This window comes from Microtus pennsylvanicus, chromosome 8, assembly GCF_037038515.1.
Source record: "Microtus pennsylvanicus isolate mMicPen1 chromosome 8, mMicPen1.hap1, whole genome shotgun sequence".
NCBI lineage: Eukaryota > Metazoa > Chordata > Mammalia > Rodentia > Cricetidae > Microtus > Microtus pennsylvanicus.
The window spans coordinates 27,461,765-27,478,656 of record NC_134586.1 but is presented as its reverse complement, the minus strand read 5'-3'; the positions used below and the strand labels follow the sequence as shown (position 1 = coordinate 27,478,656).

The 16,892-nt window shown below is 39.3% G+C and overlaps 1 protein-coding gene across 13 annotated transcripts in view; it reads right to left on the bottom strand.

Moving 5' to 3' along the window:
- Erc1 (ELKS/RAB6-interacting/CAST family member 1) overlaps positions 1-16,892 on the bottom strand; it is a 350,007-nt gene that overhangs the window by 195,421 nt on the left and 137,694 nt on the right. For 9 of the 13 annotated variants that reach the window (XR_012911589.1, XR_012911591.1, XR_012911592.1 and 6 more), the window contains one exon: positions 9,425-9,436. The exons of the other annotated variants lie outside the window; for them this stretch is intronic. Coding sequence is in view for 5 of the 9 variants with exons in the window: in XM_075982955.1 (XP_075839070.1) it covers positions 9,425-9,436 (12 nt within the window). In the remaining 4 variants the exon portion in view is untranslated. The remainder of the gene's footprint in view (positions 1-9,424; positions 9,437-16,892) is intronic. 13 annotated transcript variants of the gene reach the window in all.

Here is a 16,892-nt window from a genome sequence, read left to right as displayed (position 1 = left end):
CAAGGTCAATTTAGAGAGACTCAGGTTTTTTTTGTTTTTGTTTTTGTTTTTAAAAAGTAGGTCCACCATGATCTCATGGGAGGAAAGAAGCTCCTAAGACTCCGCACTTTCGTGGAGTTATGAGTAGTAGTAGTTTCCTGAGGAAAAGGGAGTCAAGAGGAAATGGTGGATCAATGACTTTTCACAAACTATATGCATAGATTCCTTTCACTTTGTATCTGAGAGCTATTCCAGATGAAGCTGGCAGTCAGTAATGTCTGCTGTAAGGCCTGGTTATTGGAAGCATTCTGACACACTAAGTAAGGAACCCACTTAAAACCACTAGATTGGCTTTTGGTTAAAAGCATATATTACAGGCTAAACATTTGATCCAATCAAAACCAACTCTACTTTTCAGCACTTTTAAAATTCATAATTATATCTTAAAGTAAAAAAATTTATTCCTTACAATACAGAACTAGGTCACAGTTTTGAATTTTATATCAGAAAAGAATTTAAAAATCCATAGCTCATAATCAAGTATGCTCTATTCCCTATTTGTGTGTGATTTTAAAATACACATTTTGACTTTCAAAATGCTGACTATAACATTCAAATGACTGGCCTTCATTAGTTCCAAAAGCTTTAATAAAATTCTGGCAATACAGAGGACACACACACGATGGCATGCTCACACAAGGAGAAATTTAAAGACAACAAGGCGTCTTTGCTTTTGTTTTTATGAGTTTCTTTTTCTTCATTTTTCTAGACAAGTTACTTTTAGCCTCTTGTTACAAATGAGATAGCTGCCATCTTAAGTAGAATGTGCTCCACATTCTCCACGCAGTTCCCTATTTTCACTCTCAATATCCTTTCTTAGGTTTGTGGTTATTACTACTACATTCTAAAAACTAAGAATAACCATTACCTGGCCTTCTTTCCATTGACTTTCCCTGCCTTCTCTTGTGTGTATGGCGAATGTGAGCAAGGATATATGCAGAGTATATCACAAAGTAACTTCAACAGAGGACAGCTCAGTAAGTTTCTTGCCTCACTAAATACCATCTTCAGTTATTTTCTATAGTAAGTACATAAAAGAAAGATCATCAAAATACATATTAGTAAAATAGAATGTAGTTCTTGAATGCATCTGTAGGAACAACACTAAAAGTTCCCTTCCTCCTACTCTATCTGCACTCGCTTTCATAAGTCTTTCAATAAAGATAGGATGGGATTTCAACAGAGTTTGAGATTTGCATTGACAGGGCTGCAAAGAACTTTTCTCCTTTTATGCTTACTGGCCAGTAATTCTTTCAGGAAAGTTTAATTAATTTACCCATTTACGAACTGGACTAGTTTGGAGTACCTATACTTTTTAGTTATTTAGGGATGCTAAGAATTAAGCTCTCCTAGCATCTCTGGCTGAGCTCTCCTCGGGTTGGCAGCAGTCTTCTCAGTCCGGAGATTGCCTCCTTTGCTTTGTGCTCTGCAATTTTGTCCAGCCCATTTCTCAGTTCTTGCTTTAGTTCACACACTCCCTTTGCCTTTCGGAAAGCCCTGCCCATGCTCACATCTGGAACTGTTTCCCTACAATGCCTCTAGCAGTTTCGAAGTTTGCTTTCTTACATCAAGGTCTCTGATCTACTGTGAGTTGATTTTTGTGTACAGTGAAAGATACGGATCTAATTTCAATCTTCTACTTGTGGATATCCTGTTTTCCAGCACAATTTGTAAAGACGCTGTCTTTCCTACAATTTAGTTTTGCTGGCAGTTAGCACCTTTGTGAGAACTTAGGTGCTGCCAGTGGTTCTGTTTGGGTTCTCTCTTCCATGGAATCAAGTCAATTTGTTCACAGGAAATGAACCTTCTAATAATTGTTGAATTTGGTTTTATTTACAATTTTTGCACGCATATTCATTAGGGAAATTGCTCCATAATTTTATTTTCTTAAAAAATATTTTTTATCAGTCAGGTGGTGGTGGCATAAGACTTTAATCCCAGCACTTGGAAGGCAGAGGCACAGCCTATCTCGAAAACTCAAAAGAAAAAACGGGAAAAAAAGAGAAAGAGGTGGTGTACATACACCTTTAATCCAAGTACTTGAGAGGCAGAGGCAGGTGAATCTCTGTGAATTTGAGTTCAGTCTAGTCTACAGAGTGAGTGAGTTCTAGAATACCTAGGGTTGTTTACAGAGAGAACCCCTATTTTGAAAAACCAAAAAAAAAAATACGAATAATGCTGGTATGAACATCATTGAGCAAAAGTTCTTGTGTTATGTGAGCATCCTTAGGGAATATGCCCAAGAGTGGTATTGCTGGGTTCAATTTTCTGAGAAACCATCATACCATTAAAGGGCTATCGAGAAACACAGCACTAAGGAAATTCCTAGGAATCCTCAAGGATGACCCCAGCTAAGACTCTAAGCAACAGTGGAGAGGATGCCCAAACTGGCCTTCCCCTGTAATCAGACTGATGACTACCTTAACTGTCATCATAGAGCCTTCAACCAGCAACTGATGGAAGCAGATATAGAGATCTACAGTGAAACACTGGGCCGAGCTACCTGAGACAAGTCCAAGAGACGGAGTGATAATACGAGCAAAGGGGTCAAGACCATGTTGGTGATACCCACAGAAACAGATGGCCTCAGTTAGTGAGAACTCATTGACTCTGGACTGATAGCAGCGAATCTGCATAGGATCAAATTAGACCCTCTGAATGTGGGGGACAGTTGTGAGGCTTGGACAGTCTGTGGGGCCACTGGCAGTGGAACCACAATTTATCCCTAGTGCTTGAACTGGCATCTAGGATCACATTTTTTTTTGGGGGGGGGGATACCTTGCTCAGTCTAGATATAGGAAAGAGGGCCTTGGCTTGCTTCGAAGTGAAGTGTCAGACTTTCTTGACGCACCATGGGAAGCCTTACCCTTTCTGAGGAGTGGATGGGGAGGTGAGGTAGGGGCAATGTGGAGAAAGTGAGAGTGGAAATGGGGATAGCTATGTAAAATGAAAAAAAATTCATTAAAAAATTCTTAATAAAAATTAAAAAAGATATGAAGGAAGAAAGGAACAAACATGATTCCATTACAAAAAAATCATGATCAGAATAAAGAGTTCAGATGGTATCAGTCAGTCCTAATGATAAGCAGCAGCCAGTTATGGTGGCAGGTGATCAATGCAAAGAAAATTTACAGTTTATTAACATTTGTCCATTTCTAAGCCATCCTTAAAGAAAATAATATCTGGTTAGGCCTAGTAGCAAACCTCTTTAATCTTAGCACCAAGAAAGAAGAGGCAGAGGAAGAGGCAGGCAGGTCTCCAAAAGTTCAAGTCCAGCCTATTCTACATAGTGAGTTCCAAGCCAGTCAGAGTAAAACTCTGTCTAAATTCAAAACAAATAAAAATAAAAAAATCATATATTTAGTCACACCACCTTTATAGTAGTCCAGAAGAGCAAACATGCCATCTTGGCTCACGTTTTACCAATAAAAAACTGGTAGTTACTAAGGTTAATAAGAATGTATTTAATTTCTTTTGAACCATCTGTCATAAAAGATTGAGCCTTTTTTTAGTCTTTATTCTTTGTGCTTGGCTTTGAGTGAATTATATAATATTATATATAGTAAACATCTATTTATGTAGTTATATAATCTTTGAGGTACTTATCAGTTTCTTTTACAAACTTTTGTCCAACAGGTGATGGTTCTTGACAATATCCAAGCAGTGATTGCTGTATTTTCTGAAACTCTGCCCTCAGAACTTCAGCAAAGTATTTCCACCAATCAATAAGTTATCAATCAGTCCTACTGACTACCATGTCCTCTCCCTGGTAAGGAGCATGTAAATATCAGAAAACAGTCATAGTAGATAAAGTCCTAGTAGATGATCATAAGGGCAGCTGGAAGGAGACAGAGGTGGTATTAGCTTAGAAGATGCTCAGAGTAAGTATACTGCAGCCGAGTGACAATCAAGTGGGGGGAATGTGAACAGGAAATCTTATCATTAAATATATGGTAGAATTAGACAAAGAACCCATTCAATCCTGTGGGTATTTTGGGGGGGGTGAGACTCTATTATTACTTCAAACAGTATATAAATTATAGATGTTTCAGTTTTATATACTCTGTTGGTTTAACTTTGGTAGGAATTGTGCATACAGACTTTCCAATTTACTGTAATAAAGGTTTGCAAAGTAAACCCTAACAACACTCTAAGTTTCACAAGAATCTATCATGCTTATCTTCCACATACTTTTTAATTTTATAAATTTGAATTTTCTCTCTCTTCCCTCCATCTGCCCTTGCCTACTGGGTCTACCCCAATTTTATTATTTTGTCCCAGCTATTAAGTATAAAGGTTATGTGTGTGTGTGTGTGTGTGTGTGCGCGCGCGCATGCGTGTGTTTGTGCATGTTTATGTGTGCACTGAAGACTTTAAGGTGAATCATGAGGTTATTTGTTTGAGATTTCTTGGGTTTGATTCTTTTACCTAGATTCTCATAGCTCTGACTCTCCCTCTTAGATTTGCTTTTGATCTATCCCAAAGGTTCTGTTTTTATTTTCACTTGAGTCTAGAAATTTTAAAATTCTTTTTCTGATTTCTTTAAAGACTTGGCTATCATTCAAAAGTATATTACTTGAGGCTAGGGATACGGTCCATTCAGTAAAGTTCTTACTCTGAGAGCACAGGAAGCTAAGAGTCCCAGAATATATGTTAAAAACAAACAAAAGAAATTAAGACTAGGGGTGGTGGCAGGCCAGTTAGAGACTATGTCTCAATAGTTTTTATTCTTATTTTAAAGAAAAGAAAAAGTTGCCCAGAGCCTTAGTAATGCTAGTCACATCTACACACAGGCATATATCTTACTTGTGTGTGTGCATCTAAAGTACGTGTATGAGAGAGAGAAGATCCCCACGTTTGGATAGTTTTTTCTCCTGTCGATTCTTTACATTTCTTAACACGATCCACAATAAGCTGGGCCCTCCTGTATCAATCATCAATCAAGAAAATGTACCACATGTCAATGCAGTGGTGGCTTTTCCTCAACTGAGATTCCCTTTTCCCAAATGACAATAGCTTTTACGGAGTTGACATAAAAATAGCCAGCACATGGGTTAAAGTAATGTTTGCTGTTTCTTTTTCCTCGATTTATCTTAGGTGATTACTGATTGACTTAGGTGGATATGTTTCTCTCCTAGTTCTTGTTTACCTATCTATTCCTCTCATTAGATCTGTATGTTGCTAGATACTCTGTTACTGTGACCAGTTTTCTCCCCCATTCTCCCTCTTGTGCATACAATTCTTTTAAGTATCTTCTGTAGTGCTGGTTTTGTGATCATTAATTGTTTTTATTTCTGCTGATCTTGAAATGTCTTTACTTCTCCAACAATTAAAAGGTATGTTTTTGGTAATTATTTTCAGAACTTAAAGTATGAGGACTCTATGCTTTCCTAGTTTTTAGGGTTTCTGCTGGGACCTCTGAGTTTACTCCAACGAGTTTGCGTTTTACATGCATCTATGTTTTCTTTAGAAGCTTTCAATACTTCCTCTGCTCTGTGTTTTCACACATTATATGCCTCTATGGAAAACACGTTTTGTCCTTATGATGGTACACTTTACTCATGTTATTCTCATTAACCCTGAGAGTATAAATAGTATGAATCTGAATAAAGTTGCCTATTGCATGAGACTTTTGTTTGTCTCATTTAATGGCTATACTGTACCAGATCCACCACCTCTAGAGTGAGACAGTACTTGAATTACATTCCAGGGGAAATCAGTAAACTAATGAACTAGAATACTATTAGGACAAAGTAGAACTATTAAAGCTGAGTTTATTAATTAGGAAACAAGAAGAGATGAGCAAAGAGAAAGTACATTAAGAATGAGAGGGAAAATGTGTTGAGTTGCAATTATAAGAAACAGTAAAGAAAACAATAGCAAAAGAAAAATAACTACCACAGTCTGGCATGGTGGTACATGCCTTTAATCTTGGCATTCAAGAGGCAGTGGTGGGCACATCTTTGTGAGTTTGAGATCAAACTGGTCTACACAGTGAGTTCTAGGTCAATCAGGGCTGCACAGTTGAAGGCGTAAGTCACAAACAATGCCACACCAATTTGGAATTATGATTAATAGGGTGGTATTTATTTAAAGGAGAAAAAACTTACAGATTGCCGTCCCAGACAACAGCCCTCTACACAACCAGGAAGGGAGTCTAGTAGCTGGCAGAGCAGGAAGTGAAGAGAGAGAGGAGAGGGAAGTGGCCACTTTTTTAAAGAGAGACCATGCCCCAATGGGCTGGTATCTCAGCGGCTATAGGCTGGAGGAGTGGGAGGATCTCCTGCAACACACAGTGAAACCCTATCTTTAAACAAAGAAAAAAGAAAAAATAGAAAAGACTAAAACTTACAAATGCAATAGTAAAAATAAAAATAATATTAGTGTGCTGGCTGGCTTTATGTCAACTTGATGCAAGCTAAAGAGCTATCTGAAAGAAGTGAAACTCACCGGGCGGTGGTGGTGCTCGCCTTTAATCCCAGCACTTGGGAAGCAGAGGCGGTTGGGAATTCTGTGAGTTTGAGGCCAACCTGGTCTATAGAGAGAGTTCCAGGACAGACTCCAAAGCTACACAGAGAAACCCTGTCTTGTTTAAAAAAAAAAAAGTGAGGTTCAAGTGAAAATGCCTCCATAAGATTCGGCCTGTGGGACAATTTCTTAATTAGTCATTGATGGGAGAGGCACCAGCCCATTATGGGTGTTGCCATTCCTAGGCTGGTGGTCCTGAGTTCTATTAAGAAAAAAAGTAGGTTGAGAAAACCATGAACAAATCTAGTAAGTAGCACCTCTCCATGGTCTCTACATCATCTGTTTCAGATCCTAAGTTGATTTCCTTCAATGATGAACAGTGATGTATGGAAATATAAGTCAAATAAACCCCTTCCTCCCTAACTTGCTTTTTGATCATAGTGTTTCATCGCAGCAACAGAAACCCTAACTAAGACAATTATACTATCAGTCACTATTTCTTTCATGCTGCAATGAGTGTGGTTTCTATGATCTGCTAAACTACTTTCTGCAGCTAACTCTGCAGGAGAGAAAATAGGTGCTTATTTCTCTAGCATACAACAGTTTAGATCAGAATGGGCTGGGTTACAGATTGTATTTCCAGCTAAATTGAATTCCTAAAACTCAGGGGACTACCCCTCAAGCTACTGACTGCTGTTGAGTTGGAGTCTCGCCATGGGGTACCATCTTACCGCACTGCCCTCCTTCCAGCTACAAACTTCAGTGTGCTGGCTAGTCAACCTTTGCATCTGCAGAGTTCAATGTGTAAGCTCTGAGGGACCTGTGCAAGCTTAAATTCCCTTACAACAGAATAGTCTCTGCTTACCAAGGCTTTATCCAGTGTCTAGAAATCACCACCCCAAGAACATCTGCACCCACATCTGTATATCCAGGTTAGCATCTGTTCCTTATCGTGTGCTTAGTCAGAGAAAAGAGAAGGGGAGGCTCTGGGATTTGGTAACGGTGGTGAATGTTCTAGTTTTCCTGCAGAGTGCTTTCAAGGAAGAGTCCCCCTCAGCACTGTCTAACTCCAGCCATAAACAGTGAGGCATGATGAATCCTTTCTCCACGTAGATCCTTCTACAGTGTCTGCTTCTCACACAGGAGCAGACTCATGTAGCATACTAGTTTTGAGGAGATTTATTATGAAGTTTTTTCTGCTTTCGTTTGCAGCAACAGCATGGGTCGAGGGAGTTCTCTCCCTTCCTTACCATTTCGTTCAATGCTGTCAGCTGTTATCTATTTCTTCCTCTGTAAATCTACAAGGTGTCTGGATTTCACCTGGCTTCTGAGTATCTAACGTTTGACTGTAGTCTGCTCTCATCTTTTCACACTCTCATGTTGCTCTGTAGTAAGGGATCCAGTATTTTCATTCAGATTTATGAAGACACAGAACTCTGGTCTACATCCTCCATGTTCTAAGCCTTAGATTGCTTAGAATCTAAACTTCATTTATTTTCATGGAGGAGGTGGAAGAAGGTAGTTCACCAAAGACAAGAAAAAGACTCTGTAGGTCCAGTTGAAGATACCTTTTCTTTTTATGAGTTAGGCTTGGGAAAGGTTAATTTATCAAAATAAGATCTATTCAAAAACAGTATCTTAGATCTTCAACTTAAGCATTAAAATTTCAATGAGAAGAGACAGAAGTGTCTTTCTAATAAATCTTCTTCATTATCGCATAGTCCATGAAATGTGAAGCCTAATGTATCAGTCACTGTAGATGAAATGGCATCTTCTACCCATATATAGTGACAGGCTGCAGTGTGCTGCAGCCAACACTGTGCAGCAATGTGCAGCACAATATGTGCTTGCATGAAATTAGTGTCCTGTGCCATCACGAGCCTCGTGGTATTAAGTATATATTAATCAATTAAATATATATATGTATATACACATACACACTGGAAGCCCAATTTATACTTTGTTAGTGACGGTATCAATCAACATGAATAGTGCAGTGCTGTAAAGAATCTGAAATGTATGGCAATGGTACAATAATAGACCAAATATAATTCCATTAAAAAGACCAAAGGAGGCAATAATAATAGTTCCATCTGATGATCATTTCCTGTACACCTATGATACTTGGATTAACTCATTTAAATGCTACATTTGATAATCATTCCAATTTTATAAAGAAAAAACCTACACATGAGAAACCTAGGAAAGTCAATCTGAAGCTACTTTTCAGTCTGGACTTCATATAATATAAAGAGACAGAAAGATCAAGAATTTAAGACCAATATGAGTTACCTATTTAAATCCTGTCTGGGGAAAACCATACTTAAAACAAAACATTACAACTAAGTATTTGTCTGCCTGAATCTGGGGCAATCATGTTACAGGGGCCTAGATCGCCATGAGGATAATAATTTGTCCTGTTTAGTGCCAACCATATGTATCAAGAAATGGGTGTTTTCATAAACAGAAACTGCATATCATTTCACTGTTATAAAAGAATTGCTAGGTAAAACATACATGATATAAACAAGTTCATAATTTTAACTCTACTGTAATTTTTACATTTCAATTTACAATGTTATTGTTCCTTTTACCCTGCTTAAGTTCTTAACCAAGACATCTCTAATAAAGTGCCAAAAACATTAAAACAATTCTCCACCCTGTCCCCTGAGGGCTCTGTTCATCATCAGTTCTTCCAGTGAAAACACGCTCAGTCTAAGTTTTGCATTCTGAATATTCTCTTTCAAAGCACAACAGTTTGCATTCACTGTCATTCCTGACATTCTGTGTTCTTAGAAACAGATTTCTAGGCATCATTTTCCTGGGATATATTGTATCATTTTAGTCCCTGTTAGGATGAGAGACAATTTTAGTAAATGAGCCTCAATCACATTAGTTTTAGAGCAAGCATACTGACCTTGAAGTGAGACTGAAGGAAACAGCAAATCCAGGAAGAAAACGTGAAAGAGAAAGTTAGAAAGAATTAATAAGGACAATAATAAAAAAAATACTAACATTCACGAACAGGGTAAGGCATAAAACACAGAATAAAGAGGACAGGGGCATACAGCTTCTTCACAGGTGCTAAAAACCAGAATTCCAGATCTCAACAGATAAATTTCCTATTAGAATTTAATACTATATTTGATGAAGTTTTTTTTAAATGTTTGTCCAAAATTGAGTCTTGTAGTAGGGAACAAATTTCTTTTTTTTTTTACAGTTTTAAATTTATTTAAACTAGATTGACATATAGATGAACAAACGAATTTTCAGCCATCTTAAAAGCTTGTCTCTTAGCTTTGATAGAAATTTGGTAGGGACTGGAGAGATGGCTCAGGGGTTAAGAACACTAGCTGCTTTTCCAGAGGACCCAAGGGAACAAATTTCTTAAAGACAAGGGGGAGGGTGTCGATTCTGTCATTTAAATAGCTAGAACTGACAATAGTGGGTGGCTTGGTGTTTGTTTTTTTCTTTAACATTCCTTTGTATACTCATTTTGTACGTATGCATGTGGGTACATATACATGTGCTACAGCATGAGTGTGGGAATCAGAAGACAGATCACAGGAGTCTACACTCTTCTCACTACAGCATGAGTGTGGGAATCAGAAGACAGATCACAGGAGTCTACACTCTTCTCACTACAGCATGAGTGTGGGAATCAGAAGACAGATCACAGGAGTCTACACTCTTCTCACTACAGCATGAGTGTGGGAATCAGAAGACAGATCACAGGAGTCTACACTCTTCTCACTACAGCATGAGTGTGGGAATCAGAAGACAGATCACAGGAGTCTACACTCTTCTCACTACAGCATGAGTGTGGGAATCAGAAGACAGATCACAGGAGTCTACACTTTTCTCACTACAGCATGAGTGTGGGAATCAGAAGACAGATCACAGGAGTCTACACTCTTCTCACTACAGCATGAGTGTGGGAATCAGAAGACAGATCACAGGAGTCTACACTCTTCTCACTACAGCATGAGTGTGGGAATCAGAAGACAGATCACAGGAGTCTACACTCTTCTCACTACAGCATGAGTGTGGGAATCAGAAGACAGATCACAGGAGTCTACACTCTTCTCACTCAACCATGTACATTTCCAAGGATCAAACTCAGTCTTGGTGGCAAGCACCTTACCAGATGAACCATCAAGCCCTCTAGCCAGTGCCGGCATTAGAGGCTTTACAGTTTCAGTCAGCTGAGGTAGTTTTATTTTTAAATAATTTATTTACTTTTATTTTGTGTGCATTAGTGTTTTGCCTGCATGTATGTCTGTGTAGGGTATTAGTTCCTGGAGCTGTCATGTGGGTGATAAGAATTGAACCCGGGTTCTCTGGAAGAGAAGTCAGTGCTCTTAACCACTGAGCCATCTCTCCAGTTTCCCAGATGAGTTTTTTACACTCCACCTTAAGTCTGGCTACTCCCTCAGCACCCTATCTCATAGAGGGGACCCAGTCATCCAAAAGACAAAGAACACAGACAGCTTCAGTTCCTCTTAGATTACAAATACCCTAGAAAAAAAATTTGAAATAATTTTCTCAAAGTGAATTTTTCCTTAAACATAACATTCCTCAATTTACATCCACTAAAATCCTTTAATAATATGATCTAACAGCAATAATGGACAAGAATAGATGCATTTAAAAAATTCATTTCCGTTGGGCAGTGGTGGCACACACGTTTAATCCCAGCACTTGCCTACAAAGTGCGTTCCAGGACAGCCAGGACTGATACAGAGAAAACCTGTCTCAAAAAATGAAAACAACAAAAAATTTCCATTTCCAACACTATTTGGCTTTAAGACCTACAAAGTAGCCATGTATAATAGGCCTCCACCGTACAAAGGTTCTATGAGTCATTACTGCCTTTTATAACAGGCAGGTTTCTCTTTCTGAAAATTAGTCAGTTTAACTGAAATAAGTACTGCTTCCTCAGCAGTTAAGATTTATAATTCCTAATTCCATCATGATTGTTTTCATGACCTAATTTTTACTTTAAGAATCAAAAACACAGCATTTATCTCTCTCTGCCTCTAAATGCAGACACATTGGAACCAACTGCCTTCCATTCCCACCACAATGCCTTTCCCACCATGATGAATCACACTCTCAAACCAGGAGCCAAAATAAATCGTTCTTCCTTGAAATTGCTTCTTGTAAGAAATTTGGTTCCCACAACTAAGTAACTAACACAGTAAATTACTACCACGGAGTGGCACTGTTGATGTAATAAACTTGACCATGTGGTTCTTTGGCATTTGGAACTCATTTGCAAAAGTAATGTGGAGAAGTTTGAAGCAGGATGGATGGGATGCTAAAGAAGCCCTAAAATGTAAACCAAGATTAACGGTTCATTCTGGTAAGAGTTCGGAAGACCCAGATGCCAATAGAAATGCAGACAGTAAAGGCCTGGTTCAAACAATTCCAGAGGAAATGAAAACTATCAGTAACTGGGCTAAGGTCCATTCAAATTCTGACAAAAATATTTCTTGTGTTCTGCCTGTGTTTTACAAATTTAGGGTGAGTTTAAAAGTAATAGACTAAGCTGTTCGGCAGAAGAAATTTCAAGATCACATAACATACAGACTGACTGCTCTTTCTCAGATTTACAGTGAAACAGAGCAGAGCTATACAGAGATATATTCCTTAAATATATTCACTGAGGCAGAGAAAGGAAAATGAGTGAGTTTAAAGTTACAGACAAAGTGAGAGTGGAGGAAGTAGGTGTGGTTATTAAAGTGATTAATTCAACTAAGGAAAAACCTTACACTTGAACAATAGGAAAAGTTCCTTGAGGACAAGACCTCATTTTCTAAGGCCCCAAGTGCTTGCAAATATGCATTCATTGAAAGGGAGGACTGAAATGAAACTGGAAATAAAGGAGCTCAAAAACAGCTACCTAGCTAGGGAAATGGTTTCCCAGGTTCAGCTGCCAAAGAACAGAAGCATGACAGCAATGGATGAGCCACTCCTTGTCCTTGCAACAGAACACGGCAGTGCTGTCCATGTAGCTTGCAGACACACAAGAGTCAAATGTGGTAGTGTTGTAGAGGCTTACACTAAGATGCCAGAATGACACTGAAGCTTGACAGTACACAGTGCAAAGGGACCTTAAAAAGCCAAAGCATGAAGCTACAAAGGCAGAAAGTGAGTTGGAATGGAGACGCCAGGATGTAGAAAATACCAGAACTGTGAGACTTCGATTGAGGGAAAACTATAGGCAAAGAGCACATCTGACCTGAGAGAGAATCTAGTAGCAAGCTGTTGGAGTCCGAATGATTCCATCACAAGCAAGCAAACAAATGGAACTGTAACATTTAGTGTTTGCCCCAGTGGGTTCAATATTACTTTGGTCCATCTTTACACATGTGTTCAAGGGGCTTTACAGTTAGGAGTTCATATTTGTGTTTGTCTATGCATGTGAGCATGTTGGGGCAGGAGGAAAACTGGCAGGAGCTGGGTCCCTCCATCTACCATTAATGACCCTGGGGCTCAAACTCAGGTTGCCAGGCTTTGCAGCAGGTGCCTTTGCCCACTGAGCAAGCTTGCCACTTAGACTAATGGCTTCTGAGCAATATTAGAACCACTGGGATTTCTGGTCATAAGTATAGATAAAGCAAAGATATCTTGTCTTATGAGACATCCATAAGCCTTTGAAGAACAGGGTAGCATGTTAAAATTTTAAGTGGTAAACTGACAAGAAGGTAGAAATGTGATAGTTGCTTTATTGTCAATGTGATTGGATTTACAGCCATGTTTGTGAGGACACTCTCAAACAGGTTTAGCTGAAAACTCTACCCACAGGCTAGAGCTGAAGACTGAATAAGAAGAAAAATGTAAGAAAAAAGAATGTTTTTAAAATGGAAAGAAAGCAAAGCATCAACACTCATTTCTAGCAGCTCCCTGACTGAAACTGCAAGGTGACCAACACTCTCAAAATTCCCTTGCTCCCTGCTATGGTGACAGTGTCCTCAAGCAGCGAGCCAAAATAAAGTCTTTCACACCTTAATAAAAAAGGAAAAGAAAAGTATCTCATTTCATTTTTTTAAATATTTTTAAAAAATTATCCTTACTATACAAGTCTAATTCAGCATACACTTAGAAACAAAGTTTAAAAGTCATATAGAATTTTACAAACAAGGATATTTATCTCCATTATTAAAAAATAAAATAAGAGCAGAGAAACGAGCCAGTAGGATAAACCTTTAATACTGAGGTAGGACGATTAAGAGTGCAAAAGCTCTAAAGACCCAGACTCAAATGAAGGAGGTGGGGTGCTTGGGAAACGACTCCATGAGTACAGTGCGTCCTGCACAAGCACAGGGACCTGAGTGTGGAACACTAGCACTCATGTAAAGGTAGGATGCTGACACATCTGCTGCCCTACTGTCTGGGGACAGAGACGTGCAGATCACTGGCCAGCAGGCTTTTCTCAAACTGGGGAGCTCCAGGTTTAGTAAGAGCTTTCCTTGTCTCTGAAACATAAAGTCATCACCCAGGCAGTGGTAGCGAACACCTTTTATCCCAGGACTAGGGAGGCAGAAACACCATGTCTGCCTGCATACCACCATGCTTCCCATGATGATAATAACTAAACATCTTAACTGTAAGCCAGTCTCTTATAAGAACTGCTGTAGTCATACTGTCTCCTCACAGGAATAGAGCAATGACTAAGACAACAGTCAGTTCTTTCAAGGAGCTTCACTATGAAGTACAGTTGAAAGTTGGGGCCACAGTATGCAAGAGATGGCTTCCATGCTAACTAGGGGAGGGCTCAAGCAGAGGAGCTGAAGCTGGGGGTTCATAGAAATGCTGGAGGCCACTGGAAAGAGTGATTGTCCAAACGGAAGGGACAGAGTCTTTCTACCACTGTGACCAAGAAGAAGGGGCAATAATCAGTAAAAGTTGTCAATTTGGAAAATAAACAAGGATCTTGGCTAATAATTTCTGTGTCTTCTGTTTTAAAGCAGGTGATAAGGGGAATGTAGAAACTGATGTTGGTATAGAGGATAACTAACTATGTCAGCAAAATGCTTGTCATGCAAGCATGGAAATCTGGTTTCAATCCCCAGAACTCAAAAAAAAACAGTAAAGAAAAAAAGAAAGAAAAGTCAGACATATTTCCCATGTTTCTAATCCCAGCATTGTAGTGGCAGTGACAGAAGGTCCCTGAGACTCACTGACCAGTCAACCTAGCATAATCAGTGATTTCTAGGCCAAGAAGTGACCTGGTTGCCCAAAAAGTATGGTGGATAGTGCCTGAGGAATGATACCTGAAGTTGGCCTCTGGTTTCCAACATGTAAATGTGAATTCAGACTCAAATGTGCACGTTGTAGACATGCATAAACACGAACAATCTGGAGGTGGAAGAATTAAAGTGGGAAAGGGGATGATAATAATGGTGAGCCTTTTCATCATCACTCCCAAGGTAACACTATTGAAACTACAGACACAGACCAAACATAAAGGGCAGATTCAGACAGAAATGGCGTCAGAGACCTTGGCCAAATCTTGACAGCAGGCTCCTTCTGAATGAAGGAGGCTAATCTGTAAATTTGCCTGCATTCTGCTGACTGTAGAGCACACAAAGACTCCAGCTGACACAGTCAAGGGTGTACTAGCTCCTTGAGAAATTCCAAAGCAGTTGGCAGAATGACAGTTGGTGGGTTGGGTCAAAGGCTCCCACTACAGCAGAAAGACAGGTACTAAGGACTCTGAGCTGTGACCCAGCAGCAGAACAACCTAACTGCTAAAAAATTACTTAGAAGTAAGTCTTTTGAACAGAATTAAGCCTCAGTAGTTTTTTGTTGTTGTTGTTCATATTTGAAGACAGGGTTTCTCTGTAACAGCCCTAGCTGTCAAGGAACTAGCTCTGTAGACCAGGCTCGCCTTGAACTCACAGACTTCTGCTTTTGCCTTTGTCTCCTGAGTGCTGGGATTAAAGGTATGCACCATCACTACCCACTCTCAGGGTTTTTTTTTTTCCAACATACTATTTGTATTGATTATTTGAGAATTTCATATAATGCACCCTGATTACACTCACTTCCCAGTCCTCCTAGGTCCACATGTCATCCTTGCAATCCTTCCTCCACAAAAAAAGGGAAAAAAAGAAATTATATATATGAAGTCTAATTTGTGTTGTCCATATACTCACTGGACCATGGTCAAATTCACAGTGATAAACCCTTAAAGAAGTTTAGATTTCAGTTTTCTTAACTAAAACAACACAAGAATAATTATGCCCAGTCCATAACTGTCAGTTTCTAGTAAAGAGCCTAGCACACAAGTGCTTACCCGACGCCTTCATACTCCCTTGTCCTCATCCACCCCCTTGGCCAGAGCCATCAACCAGTGTTGTGCCCATCAGCTCACTCTGGAGGCTCCCCCTCCTGCTGCTTGCACTTGAATAGTGGTAACGCTCACAAAGTGCACATGCACAGACTCTTAAATGGAAGAAAAGCTACAAATTTGAATAGCACAAAGTGGTAATCTTCAAAGAGGAAGGGAAATTAATATTTCGTGGGAACAGAATGAGAATATAAGATCACTTATTTAGATGAGTGGAGTTGACAGTTACGTAATTTTCAGTTTCTTGAAACAAGGTTTCTCTCTGTGTAACTGCTGTGGCTATCCATGGAACTGGCTCATGTAGACCAGGATGGCTTCAAACTCACTGAGATCCTCCTGCCTCAGCCACCCGAGAACTGGGATTAAAGGCATGGGCCACCACCAACAGTTTCAACAACAGAATTTATACTAAGAATATTTTACCATAATAAAAACTTCAAAGCATATTGTTAGCTTAAATGATTGGTCACCATCACATAAAAGAGTATTATAAGATAAAGCTGTAAAAAGCATATTCCTATAGTTCTAGCCCTTCAGAGGCTGAGGCAGAACAACAGTGAATTCAAGGCTAGCCTGGGCTACACTGTGAGACCCTGTATAATTTCAAGATAAATATAAAGAGCTCAGAAAGATTACTATCTGGCATGTGAGGGGCTGGGTTTGACCCCTAGTAAAGCACAAGCACATAAGCACACACACTTGCAGGTGTGCACATGAGCAAGCATGTGTGCGCGTGCATACACACATGCGCGCACACACACACACACACACAGGAGTGGAGTAGAGACAGAGAAAAAGATATACAAACACCTAAATTGTCTTCCAAAGAACAAATGCACAGATGGTTCACCTAACCTACTAGCACAAAGCTCACATGGTACCAATGGTCTGCAAACTGTCACTGCTAACATTAAAATTATGGAGGCAGCTGTACCTCAAGCACTGCACAGAGAGCAGGGTGAACATAACTCATATGTGTTGTGAGCTTAGCAGTCAGAAATGCAAGAATGTGTTATTTTCTTCTTAG